The 19,214-nt window shown below is 44.2% G+C and overlaps 1 protein-coding gene across 1 annotated transcript in view; it reads left to right on the top strand.

Annotated features, from left to right (window-relative positions):
- The window catches only part of TM9SF3 (transmembrane 9 superfamily member 3), a 121,334-nt gene that overhangs the window by 13,396 nt on the left and 88,724 nt on the right, over nucleotides 1-19,214 (top strand). The window contains exon 2 of the mRNA XM_014605000.3: nucleotides 4,531-4,726. Within this exon, the coding sequence (XP_014460486.1) occupies nucleotides 4,531-4,726 (196 nt within the window). The remainder of the gene's footprint in view (nucleotides 1-4,530; nucleotides 4,727-19,214) is intronic.

The following is a 19,214-nucleotide window of genomic DNA, read 5'->3' as shown; positions in this document are numbered from 1 at the left end:
CCGTGGTTTGGACACTCTGGATTCCTACTTGATTTTGTAAATCAAGTTTGTGCACCTAACAGTGCTAACATTGTGTGGCGCTCCTCATCACCCTTGAAAGGATCTCGCAGCACCATGGTTGAGAAAATCACTGCTTTAGACTACTTGGGTGTATGACGGATATTATCACTGCAAAATGGGTACATGGCCTACACTCAACATTTACGCTGATGGCCGTGTATGGCTAGATAATGCTTTCTAGATCAGACAGTCCCTTGTCCAAAGGTTTTGTAGCCTAAAATACATTGATTAATCTGTTCTTGTTGGAATGAGGCATTCTTTTCTCTACCATTGTCATGTCTTGGCTTTCTACTTATCTTAATGTTTTCTTTGTTTGGGAATTGTGGTAAGGGAGTGTGATAAACATTGAGGCATTGTTATTTCTTATTGAAATGACTGAAGCTGTCCTGCTGTCATCATTTTGCTCTTTGAAGCCTTGAGGCTTAATTGGAGGTTATAAAATAGGATGTTTCATGTGTTGAATTATGAAGTTTCTTGAGGACGAGGAAATGGCAAATATTTCACTGTATTTTAATGATTGCTTTTGCATTTTTTGCTCCTGATAGATGGGAGGATGCTAGTAATTAGGGCTTGGATACAAAGGTGATTGATACAAGTATCTTTCCAGTAATTACACATCTTAAATAAGATCATAGTTGTTTGACCAATAAGCTTGGAAAAATCTGATATTCCATCCTCATTTCATCTTTGAGGTGACATATGTATTGAGACGGTGGCCTGAATTTCCTTATTCAGATAGAAATGGATAACTGTTTTCAGGCTGTGTTCCTTGGAACCCTACTACCATCACAATCTTCGTGGAGAGGAAAGGACTGTGTATGTAGGCTGAAATCCATTCTAATACTTGATTGATCCCTTTTCTTTCCAGGCCAGGATGACAGCACCTTGGGGTCAGCATGAAAAAACAACATTGTCACTTGCTTACATCTCTGTTCTCTTTTGTATTATGTTAACATTTAGCAACTATCTAATTGTGCTAACCAGGCAGTACCCCAAAGAGCTGACCACGTAATCACATAATTTACAATCTGCTTAGGGGATAAGTGGAGGAATGAACATACCACGAATCTCTGTCTGGCAATCTTTTATTGCTCTGAAACACAAAAATGAGGCTTTGGTTAATGTCCTTTTAATACTTGTGTATACACAATATTTCTTGTGTAAACAATCTGGATTCCTATATTCAAAGTTGAGCTGCAACACTTCTAAGAAAGGTGGCCGTCCCCATTCTGTAACAGATGAGCTGCAAATAAGTGCATTATTAAAATAGTAACCAAAAGATCATTTCCTTTTTCTCGCAGCCAAAGAAATGTGTTCAGAAATCTCAGAAAATTGATACAATTCATAATTGTTGTCATGGTGTTTGTAGCTGAGATGATGCAGGGGAAGACCCTGCATGCAAGAAGCAAGATTTCATCGTTTCATAGATGTTAGGGGCTGGAAGGGACTTAACAGATCATTGGGTCCAGCCCCCTTGTACTTGAGCAGGAAAGATGACTGGGATCAGATGACCTCAGCAAGGCGGCCGCTAAGATGCTTTTTTGTGAGATTGTCTTTTATTGGACCACTTTACAGTTAAAAGAGATGTTAATCACGCTTTTGGATGCAAAATGCCCTTCCTCAGATATTACCTCCCAAATCTTCCCCCACAGTTTGAGTGGAAGTTGCACAAAAACTGTAGCTCTGTTTATGTGCTACCATTTTTAGCTTTTGTTCTGCTAGAAGAAATAGTATTGTGCTTGGGTCTTGAGAGATTAAAAACAATGAGTGAGGCCTGGAAAATTGTAGTCAACAGCTTTTAGATATAGAAGTCAAGTGAGGCATTACAAAAGGAGAAGATAGGGTAACATGTCTCTATTTCCCAGCGGAAGCTGGGATCAGTGTCTTGGTTTTTAGTTCAAGAGCAGATAGTGAGGGGAGCTGTGCTTTTTTCCTTCACCTCAAATACCTTCAGATAAGGGTCTTTATGCTGCACTCGTATGACATTGCATGTGTTGCTGTAATGAGGATTTCTTGCCTTTTTTGTTTTCCTCACACAGACTTTTTCTTTATTTCTGCAGAATTTCCAAAATTACCTCTGTGGTGGTGTTTCTTTCCCAGGCCATTAAATAAAAACTGAGAAGTATCTGGTCTGTATTACTGCTCAGAATGCAACAGTGAAACTGTTCTGATGTTTAGTATTTTCTGTTGGTGTTGCTCTGGAAATAATAGCATACTAGGCAGATTTGGAGATGTGTTTATTGGGAGACTGGCATGACTGCTCAGAACATGTTGGCTTAAATCCATGAATTAGAATAAAAATACTTATCATTTGTACCTCAAGTATTTAGAGTACCCCATATTGGTCTGCAGCTAATTATTTTGGGCTCCCCTGGCAGTATAAGTTGATTATTCAAAATAAATGGGATTAAGGACCTTTATTCAGTATTTGAAAGAGAGAATGTACAGTTATACTCAATGTCTTAATTGTGCAATAGAAAATGCACTTTTGACTAACTGTTGTTTCCTTTTCCCACTCTAACTTGTTCCAACTGTATTAATTTCAATCTAGTGAGAGTGTTTTTATTTGTGAGCATTTATAGGACCTGAATTCTAGCTGGTAAATTTGACTGCAGATTGGATTTGCATATGCATAGACAGCTATGTGCATCTAATCCTGTCTTAAAAATCAGACTCATGTGCTTTGCCTGGTTGGTAGGCCAGCTATTTATATAAAGGATGTTGGTGGGGGGAAAGAGCTGAAGGTAAATTAACTTTTTTTTTTTTTTCTGTAACACAGAACCAACCAAGGTTAACATGCTACCGTAAAGTGCTTTGATATTTATTTATTCATGCCTCTCCATGTTTGCATGTTGGAGGCATTTATCTGAGAACATACTCTCATAGGAATTGTCATTCACTGGGTCAGACCATAGGTCCATCTTGTCCAGTATCCTGTCACACAGTGGGCAAGAGTGGATGGTGAAAGAGAGAGTGAACTGGGTATGACCAGGGTATTTTCCACATTCCTCTTGCACTTGCAGCCTCTAGCTCTTGAGGCCTAGGAAGTTCTAATTCAGAGGCTGCACCCCTAACTCCCATACTCAATAGCTGCTGAAGCTCTTTTCCTCCAAGAATTTGCCCAGTCCTTTTTTGAATCTGGCTAAACTGGCAGTTTCCACAACATTGGGTGGCAGTAAGTTCCACATTTTAATTATGCTTTATGTGAGAAAAAAAACTTCCTTTTTGTTAGTTTTAAACGCACTACCTACTAGTTTCATTTTCTGACCCCTAATTCTTGTATTGTGAGAGATTTAGTAAATAATAAATTCGTATATACTTTCTCTTCACCACTTAGTGTTTTGTAAACCCTTATCATGTTCCCCCTCAAGCATCTTTTTTTTTTTTCTAAATGGAATATAGTGGCTTCTCTAGTCTCTCCTTCTACAGAAGTCTCTCCATACCAGTAATAATTTTTGTTGACTTTCTCTGGACTTTCTCTAATTCTTCTGTATCCTTTTTGAGGTATAGGGACCAGAACTGTGCACAATATTTAAGGTGTAGATACACCATGTATTTATAAAGGGGCATGGTAATACAGTTTTGTTTACAATTACCTTCTTAAAAATCCCCAACATTTTGTTTGCCTTTTTGTGGCTGCTCAGCACTGAGTTGATGTCTTTAGCAAACTCTCAGATCTCTTTCCTATGTGGTAATAGCTAATGTAGAACCCGTCATAATGTAGGTATAGTTTGGATTATTTTTGCCTGTGTGTAATCACTTTACACTTATCTACATTGACTTTCACTTGCCTTTTAGTTGTCTAATGACTCAATCATGCCAGATCCTTCTGTAGTTCCTCAGTCTGTCTTGGTCTTTACCACTTTGAATAATTTTGTGTCATTTGCACGTTTGACCAACTCTTTCCCTTTCCCAGATTGTGTGTGATCTTCATATATCCAGAAAGCTGAGTTTCTTGTGATTAAGGCTTGGAAAATTTACTGTGTTCTGACTTGGGACTAAATTTACTGGCTAGAGGTAGCTGGTGGGTGCTTCTTCAGAGAAGTTCAAGACAAAGCCCAGCCTCTGCTACTTCAGGGTTAAGGGGAAGAAGAATGCTGGTTTTTTTACTGGATTACAATCTCTCTATATGCCACTTGGGATATTCATCACTTGTACTAACAACTGTGTGCAGGTGGAGTGAATAAGTATGCTTTCAGTAAAGGTGCTCTTAATTTCTGGCAGTGTTAAAAGTAAGATGTCACTGATACTTTGTGTCACTAAGAAAATGAACAGCAGTGGTCATAGGACTTAGGAAAAATATCTTTTTCTATGTGACTTTTTGCCCTAGTTAATTTTAAGTGCAGCTGTTGCTTGGACTCTTTTTTTCTGGATGCTACAGTCATACTGCTGCCTCTCTAGATAAAATGAGTAATGAATACGTTTTACTCTGCCAGGCTTCTCATATGTTTTAATATACTTGTCTTTCAGTACCAAGATAAAGAAGAAGTTGTTTTGTGGATGAATACAGTAGGACCGTACCACAATCGCCAAGAGACATACAAATACTTCTCTCTTCCCTTCTGTGTGGGATCAAAAAAAAGCATCAGCCATTACCATGAAACACTAGGAGAAGCACTTCAAGGAGTTGAACTGGAGTTTAGTGGTCTGGACATTAAATTTAAAGGTAAGTATTTCAAAGTGCATTTAGTCACTAAAACTTCCCTGTTTATTCATTTTTTTTACACACTTTTCTTAGTGTTTGCCTTATTCACTACTGCAGATAGTCTCTTATACTCTGAGTTTTGCACCATGTTTTATTTAAGGAACTTCTTTTGAAGCAGTTAAACAGAATTAAGGAATTTCAGAAATGTATCTTCTGGTAATACTGATCCAGTTTATATATAAACAGCAGTGGCACATGGATGTGTACTCGACTGTTACTGGTTTGGTAGGGGTCATATACTGTGTCCTTTTCCCCCCCAGACGTTTTCAGGTGAATGAAAGTCGAACATGCAGCTAAAATAATTATGGGTTTTGATAGCTTGTTAGGGGTTTTTTTGGGTGGGGTGTCTGTGGCGCCCCCCCCCTTCCCCCCCCCATTTCAGCTATGCTGATCACATCAAATTCCTGTTAAGGTTAACATCATCTCTGAAAACCCCAACCAAAGTTGATGTTGAATATGTCTCTCTCTCTCTTTTTTTTTTTTTTTTTGTCTTCCACTGTTAAATATACAATATTTTGATGGGTGGTTCTTGGGGAAGGGGGAAGATTTTTTTCTTTTAAGATAAAAAGCAAATAGAACACAGGATCAAAAAGCCTGTATGAGTCTGCTTTATAGGAATTCCAAAAGAAATTTTTGTACCATCAATTTGTATTGGTAATACAATACTTGAAACTTTATTGCTTCCAAAGCTGAAAATAAATGGGATTTGGATTGAAAAGAAGGAAATGACATAAAGAAGTTCACAATTAATTTTTAATCTCCTCTGGCAAATCAATAGAAAGAAATAGAACTTCCAAGTGTAAAACAAATGACAAAAAAGGAAAATAAATATTTGAATGCTTTTTGTATAGCAGGGGTTCTCAATCCCTAGTCAGTGGCCCAATGGCGAGCCACAGGGGGTTGGCTGCCAGTCCGCAGCATGGTTGGCTGATGGACCGGAAGTGGCTGTGGACTAGCAAACTGCAGCCCCCCGGAGCTGGGCGGAGAGACCACAGCTCCTTCTGCAGGGCCTGCAGCAGTGCAGGGTTTGGCCTACCTGCCCACCCAGGGGATGGGGGTATGCTTACCTGTCTTCCAGCCGGAAACTCTAGCTGCAGTTGGCTGTGACTGCTGGGCCGTGGTTTGCTGGGCTGCAGCATAAAAACTTTGGGAACCCCTATTTTGTAGCATTCAAACATTTTTGAAAGGTAAATTAACATGTATTGAATGGAGATTAACATCGATTTCTAACTACTGCACTGACTCTCTAAGGGTAGTTGTGTAACCTATGCATGTTTGCAATTTTATATGTAAGCTTTGAAGACATAATATATTAGACTAAAATTTGACCAAACCTTGTGGCAACCCCATTTTGAAGGGGTTCTGTGTAATTCTTTTAAAACTGATTCTTGATGATAACATGTTTAAATATATAGAGACAAGCAAGAGTACTTTTTAGTCAGTAAGCAAGGTGTTGCTAAAGAACAACAATAGTACATATTTATCGTTAGAATAAAAATAAAACATTGGTGGTCTTAATTCATAGATTCATAGATGTTAGGGTCGGAAGGGACCTCAATAGATCATCAAGTCCGACCCCCTGCATAAGCAGGAAAGAGTGCTGGGTCTAGATGACCCCAGCTAGATACTCGTCTAACCTCCTCTTGAAGACCCCCAGGGTAGGGGAGAGCACCACCTCCCTTGGGAGCCCGTTCCAGACCTTGGCCACTCGAACTGTGAAGAAGTTCTTCCTTATGTCCAGTCTAAATCTGCTCTCTACTAGCTTGTGGCCATTGTTTCTTGTAACCCCCGGGGGCGCCTTGGTGAATAAATCCTCACCAATTCCCTTCTGTGCCCCCGTGATGAACTTATAGGCAGCTACAAGGTCGCCTCTCAACCTTCTCTTGCGGAGGCTGAAAAGGTCCAGTTTCTCTAGTCTCTCCTCGTAGGGCTTGGTCTGCAGGCCCTTGACCATACAAGTTGCCCTTTGCTGTACCCTCTCTAGGTTATCCGCATCCTTCTTGAAGTGTGGCGCCCAGAATTGCACGCAGTACTCCAACTGTGGTCTGACCAACGCCCTATAGAGGGGAAGTATCACCTCCCTGGACCTATTTGTCATGCATCTGCTGATGCACGATAAAGTGCCATTGGCTTTTCTGATGGCTTCGTCACACTGCCGGCTCATGTTCAACTTGGAGTCCACTAGGACTCCAAGATCCCTTTCCACCTCTGTGCCACCCAGCAGGTCATTCCCTAGGCTATAGGTGTGCTGGACATTTTTCCTCCCTAGGTGCAGCACTTTGCATTTCTCCTTGTTGAACTGCATCCTGTTGTTTTCTGCCCACTTGTCCAGCCTATCCAGGTCTGCCTGCAGCTGTTCCCTGCCCTCCGGCGTGTCCACTTCTCCCCATAGCTTTGTGTCATCTGCAAACTTGGACAGAGTACATTTCACTCCCACGTCCAAGTCTCTGATGAAGACATTAAAGAGTATCGGTCCAAGGACCGAACCCTGCGGGACCCCACTGCCCACACCCTTCCAGGTCGAGACCGACCCATCTATCACGACTCTTTGGGTGCGACCCTCTAGCCAATTCGCCACCCACCGGACTGTGCAGTCATCCACATCACAGCCTCTTAACTTGTTCACCAGTATGGGGTGGGATACCGTATCGAAGGCCTTCCTGAAGTCCAAGTATACGGCATCCACCCCTCCTCCTGTGTCCAGGCGTTTCGTAACCTGGTCATAGAAAGAGACTAGGTTGGTCAGGCATGATCTGCCCGCCACAAACCCATGCTGGTTTCCCCTCAGCATAATTTGTCCTGCCGGGCTCTCACAAATGTGAGCCTTGATAATTTTTTCAAATACTTTACCAAGGATGGAGGTGAGACTGACCGGCCTATAGTTGCCCGGGTCCTCCTTCCTCCCCTTTTTGAAAATGGGGACCACGTTAGCCCTTTTCCAGTCCTCCGGGCCTTGGCCTGTGCGCCACGAGCATTCGAATATTCCCGCCAGTGGCTCTGCAATGACGTCGGCCAGTGCCTTCAGCACCCTGGGATGGAGCCCATCCGGGCCTGCCGACTTAAAGGCATCCAGTTCTTCCAAGTGACTCTGCACCACCTCAGGATCTACGCATGGAAGTCTGGCGCCTTGCTGCTGCCTCTCTACAACCCCAGTGAGAGACTTGTCGTGCCACTCGCTTAGGAACACTGAGGCAAAGAACTCGTTGAGGAGTTCAGCCTTGTCCCCCCTGTCTGTCACCAATTGCTTCTGCCCATTTACCAGGGGTCCTATTCCTCCCTGGGCCTTCCTTTTACTCCCTATGTATCTAAAAAACAATTTCTTGTTGTCCTTTACTTGGGTTGCCATCCTCAGCTCCATGGTAGCTTTGGCCCGCCTAACTGCCTCCCTACAAGCACGAGCAGAGGAGGTATATTCATCTTTAGTGATCTCACCCTGTTTCCACTTTTTATGTGCTCCCCTTTTGGCCCTTAGGCTGCCCTGGATTTCTGGTCAGCCATGAAGCCTCCTGGCCCCTTTCCCTCTTTTGCCTCGCTCGGGGATCGTCTTGCTTTGTGCCCAAAGGATCGTTTCCTTTAGGCACAGCCACCCTTCTTGGGCACCCATCCCATCAAAACTCCTACTCTGCAGTGCTTCCTTGACTAATCGCCTGAGTGCAATGAGATCAGCTTTCCTAAAGTCTAGCACTTTTACCCTACTAGTTACCTTACCCACTTGCCGTCTTATGTTGAATTCTATTATAAGGTGATCACTGTCTCCCAGATAGCTACCGATCTGGAGGTCCCCTATCATGTCATCTCCCGTTGCCAATACCAGATCCAGTATGGCATTCTCCCTAGTGGGACCATGCACCTCCTGTGTCAGGTGGAGGGTCCTGTACACAAGTTAGAAACCTGCGTGAGCGATGGGACCTTGCTGTCTGTGTCTCGCAGCAGATGTCCGGGTAGTTTAGGTCCCCCATGACTACCGCCTCTTTAGCTTTTATGGTCTCCGAGAGTTGCCTCAGGAGCCCCGCATCTATTTCTTCCCCTTGGTGTGGGGGTCTGTAACAGACCCCTACCACCAAATCCCTTTCTCCTTGCCCCCCATGTAGCCTAACCCACAATCCCTCTACTTCCTCAGCCTCGGATTCTGTCTTGATGAGGGTTGATGTGTATTGCTCACTGACATAAAGTGCAACCCCCCCCTTTCTTCCCCGACCTGTCCTTTCTATACAATCTATAGCCCTCAATATGTACCGCCCAGTCATGGGATGAATCCCACCAGGTCTCTGTTAGCCCCACTAAGTCATAGGTGTTTAGTGCAAGCAGGAGCGCTAGTTCATCCTGCTTGTTCCCCATGCTCCTAGCATTAGTATATAGGCACTTGAGCCCTGTGACTGGCGCCTTTGCTGCCCCCCTGCTCCCAGTCCCATGGGGCCCATTGTTTCTTACCTTCTTGTTCCTTACCTGTTCTGTTGTGCCGGCCTCCCCATGGCTTTCAGGTTCCCAATGTTCTCCTTCTTCAGGCTGGGCTGTCCTTGTGTGTGCCACATGGTTTGGTGGTCCACAGCTTCCCCTGCCCTCGTACTCCCCTCCCCCCGACGAGCCTAGTTTAAAGCCCGCCGGAGGAGATCCGCCAACCTAGTAGAAAACACACACTTACCTTTGGGGGACAGGTGAAGCCCATCCCAGCTGAGCATGTCCCTCGTCGTGATGTGCGGGTCATTGTCCAGGAAGCCGAAGCCTGCCTCGAGACACCACTGCCGAAGCCGCCAGTTGGTCTCTCTGATACAGTTCTCCTGCCGTCTTCCTCGTCCGGTCACTGGTAGGATGGAAGAGAAAACCACCTGGGCACCGAACTCCTTCAGCACGCCGCCCAGAGCACAGTAGTCCGCCATCAAGTGATCGGGGGTTCTCCTGTCCTCTGTGTCTGGAAAGCTGAGGCAGGCCAGCTTTTTAGCACAATAACTTTTAACTTTTCCAGTATAAACATTTGTAACCTGCTATAAATGATTTGAGTAATGTGATCTGATGCTCTAAGGTAAAAAGCAGCCTGTTTAAATTTGCTGATAATACCAAGATTTGGAGTGAGGTGGGCACGCTAGTAGGGAAGGACAGATTACAGCAGGACCTGGACAGATTACAGGGGTAGGCTAACGAAAATAGGATAGATTTCAGTACAGACAAGTGCAGGGTGCTGCACTTGGGCAGTAGGAACCAGCAGCACACTTATAAGATGGGGAAACTCCCTTCTCGAGAGCACAGTGGCAGAAAGAGATCTTGGAGTCATTATTGACTCCCAAGATGAACATGGGCCGACAATGCGAGGTCACAGTCAGTAAGGCTAAACGTACCTTATCGTGCATCCACAGATGAATCTCAGGCAGGGCCAAGGAGGTGATCCTCCCCCTCTATGCGACACTGGTCAGGCCGCAGCTGGAGTACTGTGTTCAGTTCTGGGCACCACACTTCAGGAGGGATGTAGACAACATTGAGAGGGTCCAGAGGAGGGCCACCTGCATGATCCAGGGACAGCAGGGCAGACCCTACGAAGAGAGGCTACAAGACCTTAACCTGTTCAGCCTTTGCAAGAGAAGGCTGAGGGGGGACCTGGTGGCTGTCTATAAACTCACTAGGAGGGACCAGCAGGGTTTGGGAGAGACCCTGTTCCCCCTACCACCCCCTGAGGAAACAAGGAATAATGGCCACAAATTGTTAGAGAATAGGTTTAGACTAGACATCCGAAGGCACTACTTCACAATTAGGGCAGCTAGGATCTGGAACCAACTTCCAAGGGAAGTGGTGATGGCTCCTACCCTGGGGGTCTTTAAGAGGAGGCTTGCTGTCTACCTGGCTGGGGTCATTTGAGCCTGGTTTTTCTCTCCTGCCCAGGGCAGGGGGTCAGACTTGATGATCTACAAGGTCCCCTCCGACCCTACTTCTGTGAATCTATGAAGCACCATGGATGAATATGCTTTGAAATTTATACCATGCTTTCTATTTACTAGTGAGAAATGTTAATAACCAATGTGGGGAAAAAAATTACCCTAAGTTTCTCCTTAAAGGGTGAAGTGTACTGTGGAAACTGCATTAGGAATGGATAGGGAAGACATAAATGAAGTCTAGCAGGTGTGTGCTGTTGAGGAGCCTCCAGTTCCATGATTGCTTGAAGATACAAGGTGTAGGGATTCCTGTTGTACTCCTCTCTCTACTCCTATGGTAGGCTTCTTGCCTGCAGCTTGCTGGAAGGTAGAGGATCTTTCCTGAACCTTTCAGCACTTGAAAAGGAGCTTGTTTGCGCATATTCCTATGTGTGTGCCTAACATGAGACACTTTTATGCTGAGGGTTTAGAGTTTGGAGAAGAATTCTGTTCCGTCTTTCCACCCCAGGTCTGTCTGTCTAGACTTCTTTGGGGGTAGTCCCATCTGAAAAGCTCTTGGGCCTTCTCTGAAGTTGCTCAGAACTTAAGAACTGTAGCCCGAGACTCAAATCTTGACACTTCAGCGTGCTTGCAATTTCTTTTTGGCACCAGTAAACTTGACTATGCATTCTACCCAGTTATGTCATGTCACAGCAGTTTGCAAAGGCACTTGAGCTGTCTTCCAGCTAATTTGGGAAGATGGCACTGCATTGACTTAGGTTCTCTTTGCATCTGAAATATTTACTGTGATACTGTAAAAGCTGGAAATGTCATTATTGCAGCACTAAAAATCTGACACTTCATTGATTTTTTTTTTCCATCTTCTAAAATGAGAAACACAATAACCATGCAATGTAAAACAAAACAGATCCTTAACATTTCAGTTTTGATAGTTTAAAGTGCTACTGCCTATGTTAAAATAGTTTGCAATGTGATTAAATTGCATTTGTCCTTAACAAAAGGTAAAACAGATGAAGCTCCCCAGACCTTAAAAGCCATCAGAATTCAGTGGAAGCTTCTAAATGTTTGCAAAAGGCTTGTCAGCTGCTCAGTTTCTGTGAAGTTTTTACAGCGAATTCCATAGATGCTGTCATATGTGCTGCATGACTTATGCTATAGCAGCAGAATGATCCAGTTTTTCTTACTGGTTGACTGTTCATTGTTGCCTTTGTGGCTTTTAAAAATAGCTACCTAGTGGCAGCCACTTTTGGGCATGTGGGGTGATTACTTCATGCTGATCAGCTGCAGCCACCCCAAATGTTGCTGTAGCTCCTTCCCAGAGCCACCGCATGCCTGGTGCAGCCCCAGCTCTTCCCGGCTCAACCCTCAGCTCCCCCCATGCGCTGGGAAGCGCCAGGGTTGTGCTGGGCATGCGGTAGTGCTGCGAGGGAGCTACGGTGACATTTAGGGTATCTGTAGCCCCCACCCAGACCCCAGTGAGAAGAGCCTGGCACAGCCCTGGCTCCAGCCTTCAGCTTACTTGCCCTGCCTTGCACTGATCTGGGGGCACGTGCCCCCTCCCTCCCCCTCCCCCCCCATGCCCTCCTGGGGTGCGTGCAGCAGCAGGAGCCACCCCCTCCCCACCGCTGAGCCACAGGTCTGTCCCACGCCTTGCACCACCCTGCCCCTGTTCCCTCCTTCCCTTACCATGGGGGGGGGGCAGTAGCTCTAGGCACCACCTTTGTGAGAGGGGGGGTGCAAAAATAACTGCTACCACAGCAGTGGTGATCATGCTGCTGTGATCAGCAGCTAGTGCTGCCCCAGGCATTGCATGGCTATCCTGGGCATGGAGCTGCCCCACTACACCTTGGAGTAGCAGGATTTGTAGTTACCTAAAATGAAATAATGTTCTGGTTTCAGTTAATCTAATAGATCTGTAATCCCTTTAACATTGCTGGAGTAGGTACATTGGATCTTTCATTGATTGATAAATTGTCTTCATATAACCAGGGCTTTTAAAACCTACTCAAAGCTGGCAAGTGGGAATCTCTTTTTGTGGGAATCCAAGACATTGGTTTTTGTAGAAGTGAAGCTTTTACTAGCTAGGATGTTTTTTAAGTCTGTGTAAGATCCTATTGTACTAAATATAAATCTAGGTAGTGGTATTGCCTGGAGCCTGTAGACGGAACTCTAGTGTTAGTGCTTCTGCTAATAACTTGTTAGCTTCACTCTACCAGAGTTTGACAGTACAAATCAATTTAAATGTGTCTATTCATAACCCTTAGGGCAATCATGAAACTGTCAATAGTGTCAGTTTCATGTTGCTGTCTGAGGCCCCCTCCAGATGTTATTTTTTATAGTGCTAAATTAGTACAAAATTTGTAGCTCTACAAAGAAAAAAGTGCCATGGGTGGCCACACATTCAACACTTTTTCTGAAGCTCTCCAGGCAGGGGGTGATTATGGGGCTTTTAAAGGGCTTGCAAAGCCATCTGAATCTGATCTCAGGCTACCACTGAGCCCTTTAAATTTCCTTGTGCTTTAATGGGTTGCTGGTTTAGGAATATCAGCAATCCTTAAAAGTTCCAGGGTTGCAAGAAGACCCCTTATTCTTGCTGCAAGGGTGACAGAGATTCCTGTGAACCTCTAGGGGTGGCAGGAGCTGATCAGTCCCAATAAGCCCTTGTCACTTGCACAGAGCCCTGTCACCCTTGCTGCTGGACAGGTAACTGCGGGGGCTGTCCAGGAGCCCCCTGCTGTGGAAGAGGCTGATCCAGGGTCTATGCCCTTAATTAGCCCCTGCCTTCACCATGTGCATTGGAGGCAAGGATGAAGAGGCTCTCTCAAGGAGCTGGACTTAATGGATTGGGGGTGGGGGGGTATAGACCCCTTAATAGGACTCTACTGCTCCTTGCAGGGAATACCCTCACCCTTGTCACCTAACTGGGCCTGTTCTGTGGGGCAGGGGGTCTCTACTCACTGTTCTCTTCCCCCTTTGCCTGGCCTTCCCCCCCCCCTCCCCCCCCCAATCCCCCAGGTGCTGGAGCCTTTAAAAGACAAGTAAACAGCCTGGGTCTGAGGACCCGCTTGCCAGTGCTGCCATATGCTCAAAAATGTAAAGGGCACATGGCACCTAGGAGTTCTTTAAAGTATTTGGCTCTTGGGCTGCCTGAGAGTGGGGAGCACTAGTTTTCTCTGCCTTTTCTAGTTGCGACCAGGCAGCAACAGGGGCAGGGCAGTCAGCAAGTCTTCCTGACTGCTTGTGCTAAGTGGGCTGTGCAGGAGCCAGCAGCTTCATCTTTGGCTTCCAATTGGACGGGAGGTAGAGCAGAGCATTGTGGGATCGTGGAGGGTAGACACTTGGCCAGGTGTCAGATTTATCCTAGCACAACGAAGTTGTTTGAATCAGCAACTTTTTTGTTGTGGATCTGCTGCTGTTGTAGTGGATCAACCATTCTGGGGGTTGGAGGTGGGGGTAAATTCCTTTAATTTCTGGCAAGTTACCTTCTGTTGCAGGAAACTCGCACATATCCAGCAACAAATGGTATGTTTTCAGGTTCCTAGGAGACTTCTTCAGTAGTAGTAGTAGTAGGCATGATAAATGCTTTTGAAGAACCCTTTTTAAAATGTATTTATTTATTTTTTACAGTAGCCAAGGGTTGTGCAGCTCAATAAGGTAATGGAAACTCTCCTGCCTTAAATATTCAGGGGACTTTAGAAGGGACAGGGAAGGAACTGAGAAACCCTTTCTCTCTTTGCCTATGAGGGTGAACTCTGATTCATTAAGAAGCCAAGCTGGCTGAAACAGACAAAATATTGACCATTCTTCCCTTTGCCTACAGCCTGTTTCAATTAACTTTTTTCTCTCAGCAGTTGGGGATAAAGAACTGAGGTTCTTGGTGGGACACGGTTGTCTTTGTGCCTTCGTCAATCCTTCTATCTAGTGGTAGCTAATAGGTGAATGACCCTAGGGAGGTGTATGTTAACTTCATAGTTCCATAGTTGGTAGGGTCAGAAGGGACCTTGACAGATCATCAAGTCCGATCCCCTGCCATGGCAGGAAAGAGCACTGGGGTCAAACGACCCCAGCAAGTTGTTCATCTAGCCTCCTCTTAAAGACCCCCAGGGTAGGAGCCAGTACCACTTCTCTTGGAAGTTGGTTCCAGATCCTAGCTGCCTGACTGTGAAGTAGCGCCTCCTCCTAGCTCAGCATATAATATTTAATTTGTATACTAAAAGTCCAGTTAGACTCTTTATTTCCTCTTAATGGTACGGCTAGCTGCTTTATCACCTGTGGACGTGCCAGATCTCATGGGGAGACCCAAAAAGATTACCACTAGTCTAACCACTTGCTGTCTGCCTGGCCCTCTTTGTGTAAATTGTGGGAATGTTACACAAAACCAAACTTCTCCAAAATAAGTCTCTGCTCTTCTTTTCCTCCCCTCTCCCCTTCTCTCCCCCCCTCCCCCCCCATAAGCTGAGGGGGGGAATCTATGACATCATTCAGATTTGTTAAAACAGAAAGAGTATTTTATAAATCTAAAGAGCTGTAGCTAGCACAAGGGAATCTATTTGTGTGTTAAAAATAAATTATAAGTTAACATTTCTCCCTTAAAAAAATTGATTGCACCACCAAATGATACTGTTATTCACTCAAAAACAATTGTTACCATACTGCAGTATTTACAGGTGGTTATGGATTTTGTTGTGAAGGAAAGCAACATCCAATCCAGATTTTTAGAGCGTGCCAGAAAATGGTAAGTAACAGGAATGACAGAGGCTGTTGTTTCTATTGACTGCAATTAAATGCTACAACAAAAATGCATTTAATCTTTCATTTAGTAAAAGTACGATGTGTCTGATTTTTTTTTTCTTGTTTATAAGGCAAATTTATTTCAGTTATTTTTAATTGCATCATTTTGCCTAGAGTTAGAGCATTGTGCCTCTTGACAAGAGTGTTCCTTAAATGCAGTAAGAGCTGTGTATGAAGAATAGAATTTGTGTGACTTGGGTCACAGGTGAATACTGGGGGCTTCTGTTTCAAGTGGGTCCAAATAATTTTTCCTCTTTTTTTTTATTTCTTCTGTTTTTCAAATTGTTGCTTGACTTCCAAAAGATAAGCCGTACAGCGAGTCTGTTCCTGATGGACTATGCAGTTTTCATATTAGCTTTTTGGTGGGGGAAGTTTGTCTTTGTATCTTCATGAATAAAATTACATCAGTGGATTGTGGTGTTCTGTAGCAGATATTCCTCATTCCTCCCTCTTGTCAATTTTTTTTCTGTCCACTATGGAAGCTGCAGCTTTCCCTGTAGGGGTAGCAGTGGGATTTCAGTAAACTCAATTCAGTTTTAAAGTAAAGACAGAGTTGACAGCAAAGGGAGGAAGTGGATTGTTACAACAGCTGTAGGTGACTCAAATGCTGAATGAAAAGACTTTTTTTTCCTTGAGGCATAAAAAGGGATATAAAGCCATTCAACTAGCTGCTTGTTCTTTCCCATTTCTAGATCAGCCATTCATTTGATAAGTGAGGTTCAGTCAGAGTTGGGGGTGGAGGTAGGTCAGAGTTCCTGCATTCTTTCTGTTTACTTCTAGTCTCAATCTTGATGTGACCCAAGTCTAACTTGGATAATCCTGCAACATAATAAACATCTGTAGCTCAGTAGCTGCTTTCTGTTCACCTAAAGGGTAGGATTTTTCTTTTAAATTTAAATAGTTTCCTTCATAAGGATGTGTACAGATGCTTGTATTGTAGTGACATAAATAGCCAGATGGACTGAGCTTTCACCTTTTCAGATGTACTTAAGATTAAATTTTTCTTCCTATCCATTATTCTAGACCAGATGATTTAAATCAGCATCTGTTAAGAGCTGGAAAGAGAATTTGTCACTCTTAACTTCCTTTCTCAAACTATTTTCTTCAGTTCTGCAAATACAAAACATCTCCAGATTAACAAGTCAGAAGGGACAGGTTTGCTTTCTTTCCAGATGTTGCTTGGGGTTTTATTTAGAGGCCAGGGGAAAGTAGTTCATAACAGCTTATTTCTGAATTGTTGACTAAAGAGAAGTCTGATCATTAATTAATAAAGGACACCATCAAGAGTTTCCTAGAATTTCCCAATATCATTCGCTTCTCGTTCTTATTAAACAAATGTGAGAAATTTTATACAGTTTTGTAACTGGGCAATACAGCAGTACACAGGCAATCCAGGAAGTGTTTGGAGCACGTTAGAAACTACTTCCTGCAAGCGTTGGAGAGACCAACTAGGGCCTGTGCTTGACCTACTGCTCACAAATGGGAAAGAATTGGTGGGGGATATAGAAGTGGATGGCAAGATGGGCAATAGTGACCAAGAGATGTTTGAGAATTGTGACAAAAGGAAGAAAGAAGAGCAGCAGAGTATAGACCATGGACTTCAGAAAAGCAGACTTTGACTCCCTCAGGGAACTGATGGGCATAATCCCCTGGGAGGCCAGTCCGAGGGGGAAAGGAGTCCAGGAGAGCCGGTTGTATTTTAAGGAAACTTTACTGAAGGGGCAGGAACAAACCATTCAGTGTGCAGGAAAAAGGGCAAATATGGCAGGTGACCAGCTTGGCTTATCAGAGAAGTCTTTGTGTAACTTAAACATGAAAAAGAAGCTGACAAAAAGTGGAAGCTTGGACAGATGAGTCTGGAGGAGTATAAATATTGCTCGGGCATGCAGGGATGAAGTCAGGAAAGCCGAAGTGCAATTGGAGTTGCAGCTCACAAGGGATGTGAAGGGTAACAAGAAGGGTTTCTTCAAGTATATTAGCAACAAGAGGAAGGTCAGGGAAAGTGTGGGTCCCTTACTGAATGGGAGATGCAACTTAGTGACAGGTGAGGAAAAGGCTGAAATATTCAGTGCCTTTTTTTACCTCAGTCTTCATAGGCAAGGTCAGCTCCCAGACTTCTGCACTGAATAGCACAGTTTGGGGAGAAGGTGAGAGCCCCCAGTGGTGAAAGAACAGGTTGGGCACTATTTTGAAAAGCTGGACATGAATAAATCCATGGAGCCAGATGCAGTGCATCCAAGGGTGCTGAGGGAGTTGGCTGATGTGACTGCAGAGCTGTTATCTTTGGAAATTTATGGCAATCGGGTGGGGTCCCAGACGACTGGAAAAGGACATATATAGTGCCCTCTTTAAGAAAGGGAAGAAGGAGGATTCAGGGAACTACAGACCAGTCAGTCTTACTTCAGTCTGTGGAAAAATCATGGAGCAGGTCCTCAAGGAATCCATTTCTAAACACTTAGAAGAGAAGGTGATTAGAAGCAGTCAGTTTGGAGTCACCAAGTGCAAGTCATATCTAACCAACCTGATTACCTTCTGTGATGGGATAACTGGCTCTGTGGATGCAGGGAAAACCATGGATGTAATATGCCTTGACTTCAGCAAAAGGAATTGATTAAAGCAATTAAATAAATATTTTTGCAAAAAATCTAGTTGATCTAATAGAAGATATCACCTCTACCATGAGTTCTGATTCCTTTTGCCTCTAAACTAATCTTGGATACTTGATACTTGACTTCAGCAAAGCTTTTGATATGGTCTCCCACAGCATTCTTGCAAGCAAGCTGAGGAACTATGGGTTGGTTGTATGAATGAACTAAGTTGGATAGAAAGCTGGCTGGATTGTCAGGCTCAACAGCTAGTAATCAATGACTCAATGTCTAGCTGGCAGCAAGTATCAAGTGGAGGAGTGCCCCAGCCCCCAGGGGTCAGTCCTGGCGCCACTTTTGTTCAATATCTTCATTAACTATGTGGAAGATGGGATGGATTGCACTCTCAGCAAGTTTGCGGATGACACCAAGCTGGGGAGTGTAGTAGATACACTGGAGGGTAGGGCTAGGATTCAGTGACCTAGACAAATGGGACGATTGGGCCAAAGGAAAACTCATGAGGCTCAACAAGGGCAAGTGCAAAGTCCTGCACTTGGGACAGAAGAATCCCATGCACTGGTACAGCCTGGGGACTGAGTGGCTAATCAACAGCTCTGTAGAAAAGTACCTGGGGGTTACAGTGGACAGTAAGCTGGATATGAGTCAGCAGTGTGTCCTAGTTGCCAAGAAGGGGAACAGCATACTGGGCTACATTAATAAGTGTTGCCAGCTGATCAAGTACCTGAAGGGTGGTTCCAAAGAGGATGGAGCTAGACTGTTTTCCAGGGTGACAGACTACAAAACAAGGAGCCAGTTGCAGCAAGGGAGGTTTATGTTGGATGTTGGGAAAAACCTCTCACTAGGAGGGTGGTGAAGCACTGGAACAAGTTACCAAAAGAGGTGGTGGAATCTCCATCCTTGGAGGTTTTTAAAGCCTGGCTTGACAGAATCCTGGGTAGACTGATCTAGTTGGGGCTGGTCTGGCTTTGAACAGGGGGTCGGACTAGATGACCTCCTGAGGTCCCTTCCAACCCTACCTTTCTATGATTCTATGAACTGTTCTCATTTTAATATTTGAATGATTTGCCTTTCCCTATGCCTGTAGTGTCCCTTGTAGTTAAGAGCTTAAAATAAAGTGTTCTGGAAAGTATTGTTGACCTAGCATTAAAAGCAGGTATAAAATATTACGTGGTATGACTGAAGTTCTTTTTC

This window comes from Alligator mississippiensis, chromosome 6 (assembly GCF_030867095.1).
Source record: "Alligator mississippiensis isolate rAllMis1 chromosome 6, rAllMis1, whole genome shotgun sequence".
NCBI classification, from domain to species: Eukaryota; Metazoa; Chordata; order Crocodylia; family Alligatoridae; genus Alligator; species Alligator mississippiensis.
This window is presented reverse-complemented; position numbering and strand designations above follow the sequence as displayed.